Source organism: Ascaphus truei, chromosome 2 (assembly GCF_040206685.1).
Source record: "Ascaphus truei isolate aAscTru1 chromosome 2, aAscTru1.hap1, whole genome shotgun sequence".
NCBI lineage: Eukaryota > Metazoa > Chordata > Amphibia > Anura > Ascaphidae > Ascaphus > Ascaphus truei.
In genome coordinates this window covers 489,279,543-489,299,347 of record NC_134484.1, presented here as the reverse complement: position 1 = coordinate 489,299,347, position 19,805 = coordinate 489,279,543, and the positions used below count along the sequence as shown (strand labels likewise).

The 19,805-nt window shown below is 47.5% G+C and overlaps 1 protein-coding gene across 1 annotated transcript in view; it reads left to right on the top strand.

Moving 5' to 3' along the window:
• The first annotated feature begins 563 nt into the window (after positions 1-563).
• Positions 564-19,805, top strand: part of LOC142488443 (uncharacterized) — a 55,460-nt gene continuing 36,218 nt past the window's right edge. The window contains exons 1-2 of the mRNA XM_075588960.1: positions 564-818; positions 15,630-16,043. Of these exons, the coding sequence (XP_075445075.1) occupies positions 16,025-16,043 (19 nt within the window). The 5' untranslated portion in view covers positions 564-818; positions 15,630-16,024. The remainder of the gene's footprint in view (positions 819-15,629; positions 16,044-19,805) is intronic.

Here is a 19,805-nt window from a genome sequence, read left to right as displayed (position 1 = left end):
CCTCTGGCCTTTCCCATTGCATCTTTTACATTTTCTTTTTTATACTGTCAATCAAGAAATCTTTTTTCAAGAACTTTGGATTGCTCATCATAATCCGCTAGACTAGCACAGGTTCTTCTTACCCGTCTAAATTGCCCATAGGGCACATTTCTTATCCATCTCTCATGATGGCAACTAGATTGCAACAGGTAATTATTTGTGTTCACCTCCTTAAAGTGCGTTTTTGTTTTAATCATACCATTGTCCATAAAAATGACGAGATCTAAAAACTTAATTTGACTTTTGCTGTATTCACATGTGAACTTAAGGTTCAGGCAATTATCATTCATATGGTGCGTACATTTTAGGAGACTTTCTTCAGCCAGCACCACGTGCAGCTCTCACCAGGGGGCACTCACCGCACCTTGCTTGGGAGCCCACCAGGGGTCACTGTTCCATATGAGCTCAGGAGGAGCTGGTTGGAGGCGCTCTGGCCCCTCCTCTTCCCTCTCTATGGTCCCGCTGCTGCAGCCGGATGTCCTGGTGTGTGAGGTTTGATTCCGGCAGGAAACACTGACCCTGAGCACAGACTGTCCCACATCCTGAGGGGGGAATCCAGGTCACTCCCACAGGGAAGGACTGAGAGATCACAGGGGCTACCCCCACCCTCCATAGGAAGTACACACACAGTGAGGGGGGGATAAAGTGCACATCTCAGGCACTGAGGGGGGGGGGGACACACTGAGGAATAGGCTCTGAAGCCTCTAAGTCCCTTTTCCTGTGCCCCCCTCACATTGCCCACCCCCTGCTGCACAGAGACCTTCAGCCTGTGTTATTGGGTAAGTGCTTTCCTCCTCCTCCCTTCCCCTCCCTTGTGTGACCTGTGCACATTATCCCAGTGCTGCTCTGAGCTTCCTTACACACAGGAGCCTGAGAGGCTGAGCCTCTGATAGTGAGGGGGAGCCTCTGGCACTGGGGGGGTTACTCCTCCTGTATCACAGGGACTGGGAGATAATGGGGGTTATTTTACATTGGGAATTAACATTAGGAATCAGTGAGGATAAGATTGGGAAAGTTATTAAATAGAGTTAGAAAGTAATTAGATTGAGGGAGTATTGGTTGGAGTTTAACTCCTTCATTACAACAGGGGCAGCATCATGTGTGTGTTATGGGCTATAGCTTCTCTGTGTGAGGCTGACACGTTTGCCCGGGGACAGTCCTGGTCTGACAGTACGTTCTGATGTCCCAAATATCTGCTGCATTCTCTCATGTCCCAGTTTTAAAGAACGTGTCTGGTACAGGGGGGGAGGAGGACAGTCTGTGCAGAGCTGGAGATGTAGAAGTGGTCTGACAGTATGTTCTGATGTCCCAAATATCAGAGAGATATTTTGGGGGGGATGTTGTTGGGGGAGCAACATGACCGGCTCTGAGATCAGAAGAGAGAGAGACACAGACAGACATAGGGGCATAGCTGGAGATTTAGGAGTGAAACACAGAACTACAGCTGAGGGGGAGCAGGGTGACCCCAGGCATAGAGGTGGGTGCTGTGTCTGGGTCTCTGTGTATGCGCCGCCATATAGAAACCCAAGCATGTGGTAGCCTCATGTCTGTAGCATACAAGGGGTTAACCCCTCATTTTCTAAATGGTGCAAATATACAAAGATAACAGAACGGTACAAGATCCAGTGATACAGAACTATTAGCTGTAGGAATCCATGAAACATTGCTTGCAGTAACAGGAGGGAGAAGGAGGAGGGGATATGATGCCTTTTATTGGACCAACGAGTAGTTGAAATGTTACAAGCTTTCTAACCTCTCAGGATCCTTCATCAGGTCTGGCAGAAATACAGAAATACAATATAATATAGTGTGTAACCGGGTTCACCCCCTGATCCCCCTTACCTCCGTTTCAGCTGCGGGGGAGGATACCGCTGGGCTACCGGGTGCTGCAGCTGGTGTGGCTGGCAGACCCGCCGGGAAGTAGGGACACCATCGGCAGGCTGCGCGAGTGTTGAGACTGGCGATCCGGAGCTCTGCGGCGGGACACCGCCATCTTAAATTGCCTGTGCATGCGCAGATGGCAAATTGCGCATGCGCAATAGAAAAGGTTGCGGCGGCCATTTTTAGAATAAGGCTCCGTGTGGAACTACATATCCCAGCAGCCTCAGGGGCTGCTGGTCACATTGGCCAGCATAGCCATTAAGGCTGCTGGACCCACGGAGCCCCAAAAGAGATACATTTGGTGCGCTCATCACGCCAGTCAGGAGCAGGATGGAGAGGAAGAAGGTAATGTCCAGGGAGCTGTGCTCCGCTGGACTGGGCCAGATTTCCCCCAGGTCCCAGCTAGGCCAGACTGACTGTAGTTGTGTGTGTGCTGCAAGGGAAGGCCCATAGGTAGGGACGCTTCCCCATTACTGTATAGTGTCAGGGACACAATGATCACGCCACGTGGTGAGGTATAGCCTGCAATGACCCCATTAGAGACCATTTTACGGGGCACACTTCAGCGGGATACCCCTCCAGAGGCATCCGCCTGTGGATCAGAGCGGAAGAGGATTCGGCAGATCGCGGTGTGGGACCACGTCGTGGATCCACGGACTCAGCTGCTCGGTTGGCCTAATCTGGACTGAGACCAGGGAGGTATTACAGCCATATGCACCAACGGCAATACACACTGTGGGTAGCGCAATCCCACACACGCTCTTTGGGGATGGACTGGTCTCTGAACACAAATGGGTTAAGTGCCTAGGCCCTCCAGTACTTTGGGGGTTCCGCCGGGGAGGTGTTACTGTGAGTGGCAGAATATTGTATGACCATTGATATATTGTTGTCTTGTTTTGTGTCAGTAAATACTGTTGTTATATACCGGTTGTGTGTAATTACTGTCTACATTGGATTCCTGAGAGAGGCTATCCTACTGCGTTAGTATCTCTCCCAGGTGGAGGCGCTGTGTACCACGATTGTGATCACCCCAGGCTCCCAGCGGCGGAGGATCAGGCCTCCTGTAAGCCACTCAGGTAACGCAGCACAGGTGGTCTCCCTAGACACGGGGGTACATATGTAAGAGGGATATGTGGTTACAATAGATGTCGATCGGACGTGTGAAATAAGGAGGTAGAAGCAGGTATGCTGGTGTGAAAATAAACAGCAGATACATACTGTAGAAGGGTATTCTCTTTGATATGAAAAGGCAGCCTAGACATTAAGGAGACGTGTGTGGGACAAGGCAGTGAATGTGTTAAAATATCTATCACTATTAAAACTACTATAACTATTTTATCTGGTGATCTATATAAAGAATATTATCAGGGAATAGTGCAAATGTGCATGTGTACAGTACACACATATGCACTTACATATTAATACATACACATAACAAGCAGTGTACATACACAGCTATATACCGTACATGCATGTAAAGTGGCACATGTACATACATAAACAAACATCTATAAATATGTAAACATACACCCACTAATATGTACTGGACATGTGATTTGCTACAGTGTGTGTGTCCGTGTCCCTCTTTCCCCCGAAATAAAGATACTGCCGTTACCTGTTGGCTCACAGAGGGCCCAAGCCTCCACCACAGGGAGCATGGGGTGGTATAATTATCATCTCAGTGCAGCGCCTCCACCTGCGAGGGATCCCAGCGTAATGGGAGGAGACCCTCACAGGAACCAATAGTAATAGTAAACACACACAGTATATAATAACAACTTTTACTGACAGCACATATAACATAACCGCACAGTATAATGAACACCCCGCCCAGTACCACCAGCGAGTGTCCCAAAGTACATCGGGTGCCAGGCACCAATACCCTGATGTCCCTTTCTCAGTGTCCAGCCCACCCAAAAGTGTAGGGAGTAGCGCTATCCCGTGAACTGTTGGTGCACTTTGTTGGATGTCCTGCCGAGTACTCCAGTACTCGGTGCGGCCGACTTGGCAATGAGGATCCATCTGATCCAGCGACGTGGCCGTCTGCCTCTGCGTTGGGTGGATTCCGGTAGGTGGGTCTCACCTTTTTAAGAGTCTTTGATAACACCGCGGTGGTCTGGTCCCAGACCACAGGCCTAGATCACCACACAGCGTCTTCCTTGTGTCCCTGACACTACAGTAAAATGGGGAAGCGTCCCTATCTAAGGGCCTTCCCTGGTGCAGCCACAAGCTACACGTGATTGGGGCCTATCTGGGACCTAAGTGGATTCTCTGGCCTAGTCTGAGTGCCACTGACATTCAGACCCTACCTTCCCCTTTTCTGTCCTGGCTTCAACTGACTAGCGTGGCTCCAAGCGCGCGAAATGTATCCAATCCCTCACAGTACCATACTACAGCACTGTGACGATAAAGGGTAATCTGGCCTGTAATAAAGGGGTTATACCCAGCTAGTTACCCCTAATTCGTGTGGGGAGAGAAAGGGTTACTGTATAATGAACTATGTATGTGTATTCCCAAGCAGTTTTATTCCCTGTGAATTCAATTCCCAAGTCTAGTTAAGCAGGCAAATGAAGTAAAGTGTTTTGTGATCTATGTGTAAGCACTGTGATGTAATTTGGGAGTCAGCCCTGTAAAGTTTTAATTGGATTATGTGACTGTATGTACTCATTTCTATAATAGCAGACTTGTAATGGGATTTGCATGTGAATTACATTTGTATGAAGGGGACTCAGATTTAATCCTAACTATGTCAGGACTGAACTGAATAAGCTGTTCTAACGCAATAGCTATACCTATACCTCCTTAATGATGGAGGTTATCATCAATATCGACTATAACTGTACACACCTGTACACTAGTATAATTACTGCCTCTAATTACGGAGCCACACCGCCCTTCTGTACATTGCCTTGTTTGGAGTATTTTGATGCACCACTTAGTAGATTAAAATAACTGAATAAAGATTATTTTTAATTATTCTCACATATTTGGATGAATGAGTGCTATTTTGCTATTTTGAACGGAGTTCTTTCTCTTTGGTACTTTTGTTGACACATTTCTCAGTCCAGCACCTTATCTACTCATTTATTACTTGGTATTATTTAGCTGAACAGGGTTTTTCTCATTCTTCCCTCCCCAACCCTTTCCCGCGGTATATATTTATATGTCCCTGGTCTTTTTTCCCTGTTGTCCAGAGCGATTTTGGTAACGGGCAATCCTCTGAGTAGCTCGATTCGATTGCTACCCAGCAGAACAGCGTTCCAGCCGACTATTTGGCGTAGTTGTGCTGCATGGAAGTACTGAAGTATATCTGGACCAGCATGCCGCCCCTCGATCTGGAGGCCATCAGCACGGACCTAGCCACCCTTGGTCTTTTCCCTTGTCAGATGAATTGAAAGATTTGGTTCTGTAGGACTCTTAGTTCACTTCTTGGCACATAAATTGGAAGGGTCTGGAAATAATATAGCAGTCTGGGGAGGATATTCATTTTTATGGAGTTTATCCTACCGATCTATGATATCTGATGCTTGCTCCACTTCAATAGGTCCTTTTTTAATGTTGACAAATAATGTGACAGTGGGGGTTATAAAGTTGTTTTGATAGAGCAATTTGTAGTTTCTAGAGATGTTGACCCCTAGATATTTAATGAGTTGGTCGCCATTTAAATTTGAAATTTTTTTGTAAAATTTTGATGTCTGGGTGTGGGAGGGACAGGTTCAAGGCTTCTGATTTGTCCTTTGTTGATTTTGTATCCTGATAGCCCATCAAATTTCTCTAGTGACTTCTGCAGATTTGGTAGAGAGATCAGTGGGTTGGCTAAGGTTAGGATGACATCTTCTGCGAACAGCGATATCTTGTAATTATTGTCACCTATGTTTATTCCTTGAATAACTGGGTGCGTTCTTATCTTTGAGGCCAGAGGCTCAATTGATAGGACAAAGAGAAGGGGAGATAAGATAGGGGGTAGCCCTGCCTTTTGCCATTATGAATATTTATTGTCTAATTTATTACTTGGTATTTTAACTAGGGCTCTAGGGGAGTGATAGAGGGCTCAGACCCCCTTCTAGAAATGGTCCAGAGAAACCAAAGGACTGCATGGTCTTGTCCAGGAATTTCCACTTTATTCTGTTGAACGCCTTCACTGCGTCGAGGCCCAGTAGGATTGCCTTTGTTTTAGTGGAGTGGACATGTTCTATGATATTGACTATTTTTCTTGTATTGTCCGAAGCCTGTCGGCCTGAGACAAAGCCCACCTGATCTGTTAAGCCTTGGTAATATTGGGTTTAAGCTATTGGCTAAGATCTTTGTGTATATTTTAATGTCTGAGTTTATTAGTGATATAGGATGGTAACTGCCACATTAGAGGGGGTCTCGGCCTGGTTTATGAATGTTTTGATCCCAGAGAACATGACTACAGCTAATATAGCAGTTTTTTTCCTTCTAGAATTTGTTTGTAATATATGTTTGAAAGGCCGCCAGGTCCTGGTGATTTTCCTGATTTAAGGTCCTTTATCACTTTTACTAATTCGAGTTGTGTTATTTTGCTGTTTGGGTTAGTTCTTTATATTTCGGTTATCTGCCGGAGATTACAGGAGTCTCGGTATTTTAATATGGTCTCAGAGTTTGAGAGGTGAGGGAGCCCTTCTGACTGATTTAGGTCATATAGGTCAGCGTGATTTGTGCTTTGGTTTTTATGCCTCTGAGCTTGTTGGCCAGGATCCTGTCTGCTTTATTCACTTTAGCATAATATAGTTGGTTGGACCATTTTAATAGAAGAAAGAACTGGGGCACTTCCCAAGCAATAAATAGTTCTATTTGAACGCAAGAATGCCGTAAAAATAATTTATAATACTGGCCCGAAGTATTCTGTAGCAGCTCAACCCGGTAGTGAATCTCCCAGGATCCTTAGGTAAATGTTGAAACAGATTAGGGGAGCGCAATACATAGAAAAGAATGCACAGAAGGTAGCAATTCTGTTATATCAAAATAGTGACAGTGCAGGTGCAATGTAACATGCAACTAGGTGCACTAACATAGGGAAGTGGAATAAATCTGATACTGTGTACAGTATGGACTTACACGGCCATGTGTACGCCTGTACCAAACAGGGTTTCTTTGTCCTCTACGAGTGAATTCCCTGGGTGGTACTGGTAATGTAGACGTAGTGATCGCAAAATAGTGACGGTGGTCATTATAAAAATATATATAATATATAATGACTCACACAGCCGTGTGTGAGTCACTGCCCCAAAAGGTATCTTTTTCCGGTGTCTGTGTCATCTGGGTTCTCCCCGCGTATTCTTAGGCTCGTAGAAAATGCAGGTTGCCGGTTACCCACGTGTCCCACAAACATCCAGGATAATAAGTGTTAAAATACGAGAATTTATTGAACACACAATAAAAACAGGAAGGTTGACCACTCACATTGTGGATAGAACAAGTCCAATAGCTATTCCGGTCTTTTAGCTGTCTGAAACTCTGCTGTTCGCCACGTCCAGAGGTGGAGTTGAAGTAAGCCAATAACTTCGGAAGCCTGAGAGGTCCAGAAAGCTCCACGTTTGTCGGGCAACGACATGGCCGTGTGAGTCATTATATATTATATATATTTTTATATTGGTCACCGTTTTGCGATCACTACGTCTACATTACCAGTACCACCAAAGTGTGAGGATCCATCGTCCTGCCCCCAAGGGCAGCTCACCTCTGGTGCCTGGCCGCAAAAAGGACGGGTGTCGCGGCACTGGTGCGTGCGCGGGTGGCGCGCTCGACCCCCTCCCCCCCCCCGTTCCGTGGTGCGCGGGCTCCTCGCTTCCCTGCCGCCGGTCCTCTCTCCGATCGAAGTGACGCGCAACACAGGGGCAGTCCCCAGCGCATCACTGGCTCGAACTCTGCCTGTCTCTCTTCTGGTCTCGCCTCCGACCTCTGTCATCGGTATACCGGGGGAATCTTAGCGCGCGCAGCCGGCCCGCAAGCGTTTGCGTTTCCGGGACTCCGCCTCTCCCTCCTATTAGGCTACTGAGTAAGGCCCTATAGAATAGCCTATCAGGGCATCTCGCTGCTGTCTGTGGGCCTCCCATTGGTGGGAGGTTCCCTTAAGTATTTCCTTCGGCATCCACTCCTTGCCGAGCATAATTCCTTGTGTGACACTTACTTCTCCACGACCCTGTCTGTTTGCCTGCCTTGTATCTGACCCTTGCTTTGTACCTGGACTCCGCTGTTTCTCCTGCTCTGACCCTGGCTTGTACGACTACTCTGGAATCTCCTGCGCTGACCCTGGCTATCCGTTATACGACTACGTTGATATCTCCACTCCTGACTTCAGCTAAGTACCCCAACGATCCTGCTCTCTCCTACCCTGACCTGGCTTACCATAACGATTACTCTGAACTCTGTACCCCAAGAACCGGCTTGCAAGATTACTCTATACTCTGGACGTGCCTTCGCGGCTGGGGGAGGTGTCTTGCAATAATTCCCTACCTCAGCCTCGCGGTCACGTCTCATTTGTGGTGAGCTACGCGTCACACCAAGGAATTCACTCGGAGAGGACAAAGAAACCCTGTTTTGTACAGGCTTACACATGGCCGTGTAAGTCCATACTGTGAGGAATCTGATCCTGGGTTTTGGCTGGAACTCCTCCTTGCAGAGCTGGTGAGTTTGCAGACAACCCCTCCCTGCTGCTGCAATCAAGAATCACCTGTTCTGGACTCACTCTGCAGTCTCCTTCATGCTGCTTGCTATGCAGCTCTATCCCTATTGGCTATACATGCTATTTAGAGTTAGCCCCTTCCTGGGGGGAAGGGCTAAGTATAATCCAAGTCTGTTTGGATGTAACTGTGCTTGCTACAAGCAAGTCTATCTGGCCATTCTGTTCCTGTGCTGAAGCGCTGGATCCTCAGTGCTAAGCTTCTAGTTCCTGTGGCCTGCTGCATATTCCCCTTGCAGAGGCCTTCGTGCTGTCCTACCCCTGTCCTCCGTACTGGGGCCCTTTTCCTATGCTGTAGCGGCTCTGGTCCAAGTTCCTGTTTTCCTACGCTGAAGCGGCTCCGTTCCTGGTTTCTACACTGAAGTGCCACGCACCTGTCTTCCCGTTGCCGACCCTCGCTTGTATCCTCTACCACCGCTCCTGTGCCGCCTGCCTTGACCCCAGCCTGGATAACGTTTACGCTGCTGTCTCCTATCCTGACCTGGCTATGTCTGACCATGGAACCGCACTCCGCACCTGACTCCGTGGCCTAAGGTTGGTGCTTATATATCCCCACCTCAGCCCCGCGGTCCGGCCCCGGTTTGTGGCGAGCACGTCCGTTACACATACATAGTATCAGATTTATTCCACTTCCCTACGTCCGTGCACCTAGTTGCATGTAACATTGCACCTGCACTTTGTCACTATTTTGATATAACAGAATTGCTACTGATTATTGTCTGTGCATTCTTTTCTCTTTTATGTATTGCGCTCCCCTAATCTAGACCATTTTAATGCTTTCTCTACTTCCTCTAGTTGTATCTTTTTTTTAGCTCCAGTCTGGTCACCATTAGAGAGATTTGTATACATTCTTAGATGGGTTAGATTTGCTTTCGTTCTTATTTTGTAATTTTATCCACCAATTCCTTGTGGAGTTTCTGTTTGGCTTTCTTCTTGTGGGAGGCCACAGAGATGAACACCCCTCTGATCGTGGCCTTGTGTGCTTCCCACAGCATTGAGGGGGACTCTACTGAACCCCCATTTAAATTTAAATAGTCGTTCAATGATAACTTAATTTTGTCTACTATTTCTGCGTGGTTAAACAGTGACTCGTTTAACCTCGAAAAATAGAGATTACTTCTAGTTAACGGGGTGACAGGGCGATCTCCACGGGGGGGGGGGGGACGGAAACATCGGTTTAATTGCATCGCGTTTCACATTATATTTTCCACTGCATTTGACATTGTTTAGCATTATTTTTACTTTTGGGCCCCTCCGAAGATCCTCTAGGTCCTCATTTATGCTAACGCGAATGATACAGCTGGTTGGCCATCTTAACTTTCGAGGAGGGGGGGGGCGAAGCTCTGCTCCATATCAAGTCCTGCCCAGCCATTTGTGCGGCGCCGATTATCCACCACGGACCCCAGATCGGCGCTCGGCTGGATACCTATCAGGGGTATGAAACCTGGTTGTGCGTGTCCGCGGCGTTTCATCCGGTGTTGTAGCTGGGGTTGTTGGTTGGGTCGGGCGTCTGTGCTATGCTGCCTCCACTCCTGGCTAGCCTCAGACCAGGTACTTGTCTCTTACCCCTTCCTCTGGTCCCTCGCCCTGACTTCGGATGGTCGCGGCCCCCTCCCGCAGATCTGGGCGAGGGGGTCGGGCGCAGGGCATGGAGGGGGGGTAAGCGTCCGGCTCTACTGCAGAGCTCAAGCACCAGCGTGGAGGAGGAGGGAGCATCCGGATCTCTAGCAGAGCTTCAGAGCCCTTGCGCTGCTCTCCCAGTCCCACCCCCGATCTTCCATGTCCCCCTCGCCGCTTCCTCTCCTGGATCGCTGGCTCTCCTCTGAACGGACACCCCGGTCTCTCCCATCTCTCTCTCCCGTCCGTATCCCCCTCGGTCCAGGCCTTGGTCGGTTGCAGTCTCCTCCCGCAGTTTTGGGCATGGATGAGGGGGTCGGGGAGCGGAATATGGAGGGGGGTTCTTGGCACAGGGCACTGAAGGGGGGGGGAGAAAGCATGTCCAACATCAATGTCCCCCCGGAACCCACGTGTTGCGCCCGATCTCCTGCAGCACTTGGGACTCCAGCCACGCTCTGAGCTCTGGAGCCCACGTGTTTCTCTCCAAGACGGATCTCCCTTGTTGCGCTTTCTGCCAGGCCCACAGCTTGTGGGACTGGGTGTACTCTGCGGTGATCTTCTGATCCCCAGGACCGGGTGGCTCCCATGGTATCTCGTCAGCCTGAGTGGATAGGTAGGCATTTGGTTCTTATGTTTCTATTTGGACCTTTAGCTTGTTTGTGGGGGGTGGGGGGGTTTATTGGATGTTTCTTCTTTCGTTGTGGTTCTGGTTCTTTTCTTTTATTGATGCTGGAGTCTGGTAGGTCGCTGAGCAGGGGATGGGGGGCTGGGGTCAGCTCCTATTTCTTGCGGGACTTTGGTGATTCTGTGAGGCTAACAACTCTTAATCGCGTGGGGGACCACTTGCCGCTCTGGTCTCTGATGTTTCGGCCCTGGACTTGTGCTGTCCGTAGGTGATGTATTCCCGAGTGTATTTAGGAATTTTTGACTTCTGGATATCACAGGACGAATTGTTTTCCGTTTTTATGACCTTTAGTTTGAATGGGAAGCCCCATCTGTATTTGATTCCCCTCTCTCTCATGAGGGAAGTCAGTGGTTTTAGGTCTCTCAGTTTGGTCACTGTTTCTTTAGCAAGATCGTTGAATATTTGGAGGTTGTTCTCGAAGTGGATGTCCGCTCTTTCCCTGCAACATCTGATGATTCTTTCTTTTGTGGTGTAGTGGTGCATCTTGACAATCACGTCCCTGCATATCTTGGGCTCTTCTGATCTAGGGCATAAGGCCCTGTGGGCCCTGTCCATCTCAATCTCCTTTTCTTCCAGCGATTGATCAATGTTTTTAAATAATATGTTGAGATAGGGGCGTTGGTCATCCATTGGGATAGTTTCCGGTATATTCCAGATTCTAACATTCTGTTTCCCCACCCTATTTTCTTGGGCTTAGAGGGGTTTGAACTATGAAATCAGTTTCAGAATTGTGTCATCTGTTTGTGCTTGCAGCTGGAGGGAGTCCTCCATTTTGGATTCTAGGTCTGTGGTCCGCTGGCTCAAAACGGCAATGTCTTCTTTTCCGATTGAAATGATTGTGTTATCTTTTTAAAGAGCTCCTCGATTAACCCTCTGCAAGTGACCCTTTTGTGAATTTGCCACCCTCCCCAGCCTGATCTTCCTGCTCACATACTTTATCTGCCCCCCGATCTACTCCCTCATGGTTGGCTGCACGCTGAGAGCCTCCAAAGAAGCATGTAAGTTCCTTTGCTGTGGATTTATTATACTTTACTGACATTGTGGTTTGGTTCTGGGGTTTTGTGATGCTTCTTGTGCCTTTTTTTGTTGTGGAAAACTTGTATTATTATTATTCTTGTGAGGGTCCCAGGAGCTCCATCGATTGGCTTCCATCCCTGGTGATGTCCTAGTGGTGAGTCCCCCAAGTGTCTCTTAGTTTTGTAATCTCTATCTTTGACTTCAAATGACTTCAGAGCTTGCTCCATTTTATTTGTGAAAAATTCAGCTTGATCCTGCAATTTTTCCATTTAGATCTTCCACCTCTTTCCTGTGCTTGCTCTGATTTTGCATCAATGCCTCCATCATATTTTGCAGTTCTGCCAATTTATTTTTTTTTCTTCCGCAGCAGCTTCAATTTTCTACGCCTCTTTCTCCTGGGCTTACTGAATTGGGGATGGAGCAGCCTCTCTGCTGCTCCAGCTCTAATATCTCGAGTGCCTCGTACTCCCTCTCATACAGAGTTACCTGGCCTCTAAGGTCCTCCTCCAGCAATGCTCTGGTTCTGCTCAGTGTGGCCTTCAGCTCCTCATGCTGCTCTGTTGGTACAAACTGGGTACTCAGACCCTCCAGTAGCACTTACTGCTTCTCCTCAGCATCCGCCTGTTTCTCCTTGGCCTCCTGCAGACTTGAGCACAGACCTTGCAGTTGGCTCTGAAGCTTGTTTTCTGCTTCTGTGCACTGTTCCAAGAAGACACGTTCTCCTTGCAGCATGCTCTCTGTATTCTGCAGTGCTTGCTGCACTTCTAGCTTTTCCAGGGCCAATTGTTTCTTCACTTTTTTTCTGCTTGGTGAAGCTTCTCATTTCGTTCACTGACCTGGTTAGTCAACTCTGAAACCTTCTCTTGCAGGTTTTTCTTCTCTTCTCTTACAGTCTCTATACTTTGCCTGACCTCTTCTTCAAGGGCGTAATCATATAAATTCAGCGCTGCGGTGAGACGGTGAATCTCCTTCCCAGAGACTTCCAATTCAGCCTTTGCCTCTTCATCCCTGATGGCAGCAGCTGCATTTGACCGCTCAAGGTTAGTCCTCATGTCCTGGAACTCGCTCTGCAAATGACGCTTTGTCTTCTCCAAAGATATACATACTTGGCGATCGCTACGGACAGACGCTCTGTATCTCTGTCGTAGCTTCTTGCTCCTTAACAAACTGTTCGTGGAGGAGATCATAGTCATGCTTGGCACCTCGCAATGCAGCTTTAACCTGACTCACCTGTTTCCTTTGCTGTTTCCTTTTGAACCCACGCCTTCACCACTGGATATTCTGCCATTCCCAGGAGGATTCGCCAGTCCCTAGAGGCTGCAGAACATCTCGGCTCCCTTCGGAATTGCGAGTTCCTGATGTCGCAGGCGCATCATTAACCATTTCCGTAACTTCCGCTGTCTGTTGCGAACTTCTTTTCTTTTCTTTCTTTGTTTTGGTAGCTCTGAGGCATGAGCAGTACTGAACTCACTTTCTTTGCTCAAAACTTCTGTATTTTCTCCTCGCCCACCACACGTTGCTCGCTGTCGCTGTAGACAATCTTCCTCATACTGCCGGTACTGTTCATACTGGAACGTATGGACGCGCCTCTTCCGAGTGCCCTGGGTCCTCGCACTCCATACATCCTATTGGCATTTTGCTTTTGCGTCTCACTGTCACTGTGCAGCCTGGACTCCAGCAAACCATCAGTTAAAACGTTTCATCCACCTTTTCTTCCAGAATCAGTACCTCACATAGGTCACACTCTGTATTCGTTTCTCTGCTTCAGCGCAGCTTCGCACCAATTTTCCTGCATATACTCCAATAACATCTGGTAGTTCTATGTGGTTGGCAGTCTTTACGTCCAGAATCAGTACCGCTCATGGGTAACTGTCTATTAGTTTCCCTGCTTCAGCGCAGCCATTTTGAAAACCCTCCTATTTTTTTCCCCTCCAAACACACCGTTTTGGCACCTTCCCCCCCGTGTCCCATTGGCACACCCCCCGCGTCCCATTGACACCCCCCGCGTCTCATTGACACGCCCCCCGCGTCCCATTGACACGCCCCCGCGTCCCATTGACACGCCCCCCGCGTCCCATTGACACGCCCCCCGCGTCCCATTGACACGCCCCCCGTGTCCCATTGACACGCCCCCCGCGTCCCATTGACACGCCCCCCGCGTCCCATTGACACGCCCCCCGCGTCCCATTGACACGCCCCCCGCGTCCCATTGACACGCCCCCGCGTCCCATTGACACGCCCCCGCGTCCCATTGACACGCCCCCCGCGTCCCATTGACACACCCCCCGCGTCCCATTGACACGCCCCCGCGTCCCATTGACACGCCCCCCGCGTCCCATTGACACGCCCCCCGCGTCCCATTGACATGCCCCCCGCGTCCCATTGACCTGCCCCCCCACGTCCCATTGACACTGTGAAAAGCGTGAATAAATAAGAGTCATCTGAGGATTATTTTGCAGAATAACAGATAAGTTTATTGAATTGTGCGGTGCACACGCTGGAGGCAGTTTCAAAATAAAACTCCCCCAACGACATTGTGGCATACATGCCTTATTTATACACAAAATACTAAGCCCACACCCCCTAAACGAGGTTGCTTGTGCGTCACTACGTTAGCATATAAGATAAACAAAATATGAACATAGACATCGAGTTAATAACATTATTATGGGATTCATATTAGAAATGAAATGACTCAGCTAATATTCCTTATAAAAGCCGTTGACCTTTTCTCTACATTCGGGACTTCATGGGCACCTCCCTCGGAATGCGAGACATGGTGTTATCTATCTTTTATTTTCATAACATTTGCGCTTTTACTCCCCTCTTCAAGGTCTTGTGGCTTAGATGAAACAGCTCAATATCATTTAAGACTTCAGGAGCAGAAAAAGAAAAAAAATGTGTCTTTAAACTAACTTCCATACCAACTTTCATACAGACAATAGACAATATCAAGCACCTAAGATGGATGCTGACTTAAAATGGCAGCTTAGATCCCAGTGCTGTTATGTCAGACCTCCCCCCTCCTTACATCATATTCTCACTTTGTCACACGCCCCCCGTCCCATTGACACGCCCCCGCCCCATTGACACGCCCTCGCGTCCCATTGGCACGCCCCCGCATCCCATTGACACGCCCCCGCATCCCATTGACACGCCCCCGCATCCCATTGACACGCCCCCGCGTCCCATTGACACGCCCCCGCGTCCCCTTGACACGCCCCCGCGTCCCATTGACACGCCCCCGCGTCCCATTGACACGCCCCCGCGTCCCATTGACACGCCCCCCACGTCCCATTGACACTCCCCCCCCCGCGTCCCATTGACACCCCCCCCGCGTCCCATTCACATCTAGCAAATTTCCTCTAGCAGGACGAGATTTGTCTCCTGCTTACATGCGCATGACGTCACTGCTCCGCGCTTCCCCTCACCCTGGACGCAGCCTTAATCTAAGACTCTCTTTACACTTTTCTAGATGGTTATGTTGTGACACAATCCTGAGCCATTAAAGTTTTGCAGTGTTTGAAATTAAGTGGCTGTTTGCGGATGGACCATATGTGTTTTTTGGTGCCCCTGTCTTCTCCGACTCCTTTGGCGTTAATGATTTAGGTTTGAAAAAGCTGATACTAAATGCTGTATATTTGTCCAAAATCTGATCCTTCCAATTCTGTTTTCTCTTATATACAGGCACATTCTAAAACCCAACACATATAGATTAAGTAACCTCCGGTCAGCACCTCCAGAGCAGCACTGCCCACTGCCAGCACCTCCCAGAGGACCACTGCCAGCACCTCCAGAGCAGCACTGCCCACTGCCAGCACCTCCAGAGCAACACTGCCCACTGCCAGCTCCTCCAGGAGGACCACTGCCTACTGCCAGCACCTCCAGGAGGACCACTGCCTACTGCCAGCACCTCCAGGAGGACCACTGCCTACTGCCAGCACCTCCAGGAGGACCACTGCTTACTGCCAGCAGCACTACCCACTGTCAGCACCTCCAGAGCAGCACTGCCCACTGTCAGCACCTCCAGAGCAGCACTACCCACTGCCAGCACCTCCAGAGCAGCACTGCCCACTACCAGCATGGATCCACGCTTGTTAAGTGAGTAAAGGAGATATTTTGGTGTCTTTGAAATCTGCAAGGAGGGAATATCTGGTTATTTTGCAGTTATGTGAGTCAAACACCCAAACTATTCTTGTTTTCTTATAGAACCACCAGCAGGTAAGAAGATAATATATCTTAAACGCTGTCATTTTCTGCCAGAAGGACTAGTAATACATTTCTTTACAAGAGGTATTATATTATACCAATATAAATATCCGGAGCCTGCTGCCCAAACTGGATGAACTAAGGGCATGGTGCCTTAAGCATAAACCAAAAGCCATCGTTCTCACAGAAACATGGCTAACCCCTAAAACTCCCGATGCAAATATTGCCATTAAGGGATACTCCATTTCTAGGAGAGATAGGTCAAAGAGCGGAGGAGGGGTGTTATTTTATATTGCAGACACCTTACAATTTACACTGTTAAATTGCCCCCAAGCCCACCCTCTTTTGAAATCCTAGTTGGCAGAATCTGCCTCCCCTTTTCTAAGCCCATCTTGCTTGCTGGCATCTACCGCCCCCCTAAAGCCCCTCTTCAATCCCTGACTGATATCACCCAGTTTCTTGGCTCCATTTCCTCTCTGAATGAGAAGAGTGAGCTGCTAGTTCTTGGGGATTTCAACTTCAATTGGCTTGACCCTAAAAACCACAAAATCCAGATACAAATCAAGTCACTTAACCTAATGCAACTCATCTACCAACCCACACGGACAAACCTGAAATCGCACAACCATTCCTTGCTAGACTGGATTCTCTCCTCAAATCCCAGCAGAATCAAATCCTCTGGCATCCTTCCTGACATTTTCAGTGACCATGCAATAGTGTACTGTGTAAGGAAAATTAAACCGCCCCAATCAAGCCCAACGTTCTCCTCACTAGAACATTTAGAAACTTTAACCCACAAAAGTTTCTGGCTGACCTTACCAACTGCCCTTGGCACAGAATCGATTTAATTCCTGACCCTGATTCTGCGCTCGACTATTTCCAATCCACGTTCTTAAAACTCTGTGATACCCATGCTCCACTACGCAGAATAAGGGTACGGGGGTTCACCTTCCATGGGTTACAACTGACCTTATAGCACTACCAGTTCAGGGATACCTTGTGGAAAAGCTACAAAGTAACTGGCACTACCAAGGATCTCTATCACTGCAGATGCTTGCGGAACATGTGCCAAGGCAAACGAGGCATGCAAAAGCACAATATTAGTCTGACGATCTCCACCAGAATACATCAAACACAGCTAACTTCTGGAAGGTTATCAACAACATATTCCAGCCTTCTAACCATCAACAACCAAGTAATATCACTAAGGGGGATATTACTCTGACAAACCTCACTGACATTGCAAATGCATTCAATGGTTACTTTGTGGGGTGTGCTACTAACTTATTAGCGAAACGCAACCCAAACCACAAACCTGAATCTCATCCTGGGAGTACCCATATAACCTCACCCCCTCCCAGCACTGCCCACAATTTTCAATTTAGCCCAGTATCCGAAGAGGAGATTATACAAGCGCTCCTCAAATTAAAACTAAGCAGCCAATATGGACCTGGCTTACTACAATCTAGGTTCCTAAGACTTGGTGCCATTGCCAAACCAATTGCTTCCATAGTCAACTCTATCCTGTCTGCAGGCCATATCCCTAAGACCTGGAAAACTGCCAGAGTTGTCCCAATTTTCAAAAGTGGGGACAAAAACACTGTCTCAAACTACAGACCAATCTACCTTCTCCCAATTCTATCCAAAGTCATGGAAAAATGTGTCTACTCCCAATAAAGCATTACTATACCAAGACAAATTTCCCTAGCCAATTCCAATCTGGCATTCCCCCCAAACACTCCACCGTAACTACCCTGCTAAAAGTTTGCAATGAAATCCAGTGTGGAATGGAACGGGGACAACTCACTAGTGCAATATTCCTCGAGTTTGCAAAGGCTTTTGATACTGTTGATCATGCTATCCTGCTTAACAAACTCCAGTGCTCTGGTATAGGGAAGCATGCTTTAAACTGGTTTCAGTCTTACCTATCAGGAAGATCCCAACATGTGTCCATCTCAGGCTCTAACTCCAATCCCCTAGATATCACCTGTGGGGTCCCGCAAGGCTCTGTTCTGGGGCCAGAAAAAAGAAAATGTGCTGGAAAAAGCGCTCAAATATAAGGCATAAAATATGTGTATACAGTACTCAATGTGATAAAAATAACATTAATCTAAAACAAGAGTACAAAGAAGCTCACATGTATGTGCGAGGTAGGCAGTCTGATAACACTGACTGAACAAAGTCAGGAAACATACAAAGAAAACATAAATACAGATCGGCGCCTTGGAAAATAAAGTCCAACAAATATCCAGATACACTGGCAAGAGCTGTGCTCCTTGTGGGACAGTCCTGTTCATCCAGATCAACCTTGTAACTTCGTGGAAGGGATCCGAGATATATGTGTAACGGGTATTCCCTCCTGTCTGACCCACCCAATCTCACATTGGCCCGTGTGGTCTGACCGGTCCCCATTACGTGATCGTGTATGGTGGTGCACCTGCAAGTAACAGGACTCCTGAGTCTCCCGCTTGATGGTATTAGGGGATGTCATCAGGACAGGTAGCTGAGGTAGTGGGTGCGAGTCCAACTTACATCATGTGCAGCGCCTCCACCTCATCAGGATCTATGCTTCTGCAGGGAGATGGTCCTGGTGAGGAACTCCTTCTCGGTGGTGAGTGCCACTGTAGAGTAATCTCACACTCACACAGTGGGGGTATCTTTAACAAGGGCATCTTTATTGATGATCTGAAGATAGTAGACTGGGATAGATAGATAGTAGATAGATAAAGGGATGGGCTAGGCATTTAAAGCTGTACACTATATGATTCTACAATTGATTGAAAAGTAAAACGGGATCAAATAATGGTGCCTACAACTACTATACCTAAAATTCATCAATAGTATAAACAAAATATGTAATATGTAGGCCGGACAGGGAGACCCCTCAAAAGACGGTTCGCAGAACACGTCTATAACATCAAGAGGGGCCTCGAGACCCACAGTGTCTCTAATCATTTTAAAATACACCATGGTCAGAATCCAGAAGGTCTGGTATGTGTAGGAATCGACAATCCTAAAGGTAGCTGGCGTGGGGGAGACAGACTAAATCTGGTATCCAAAAAAGAAAGTTATTGGATTTATGTCCTTAAAACATTGTCCCCCCACGGCCTGAATATCGATTTTGACTTAGCGGCCTTTTTAAAAGATTCCTAAAACCAGGCCATTAATAATGTTTTTGGGATTTACTGGTGTCTTTTAACCTTTTTCAATAACCTTTGTAAAAGTCTTAGCATATAGGTAATAGTGTACAATTCCATATAACTGTTTTTGAATTGTTTAAATGTTATTGACAGTAATGTACAATTCTCCATATCTACATTCAATATTATCAATTAATTTTAAATTTTTCTATATATGTAATGTTTTAATTTAGTTGATATATTTGTCCAAATTAAGTACAACTTTTTAATTACTTATTTTAAGGCCACAGGAGTAATTTAAGGTATCCCTCCTTAATATTCTTCCCCCTTTTGTTTATACTATTGATGAATTTTAGGTATAGTAGTTGTAGGCACCATTATTTGATCCCGTTTTACTTTTCAATCAATTGTAGAATCATATAGTGTACAGCTTTAAATGCCTAGCCCATCCCTTTATAGGAAGGTCCTTCCATTTAGGATTGTATATAAAAAACCTATCCACTAAGCTCCATTA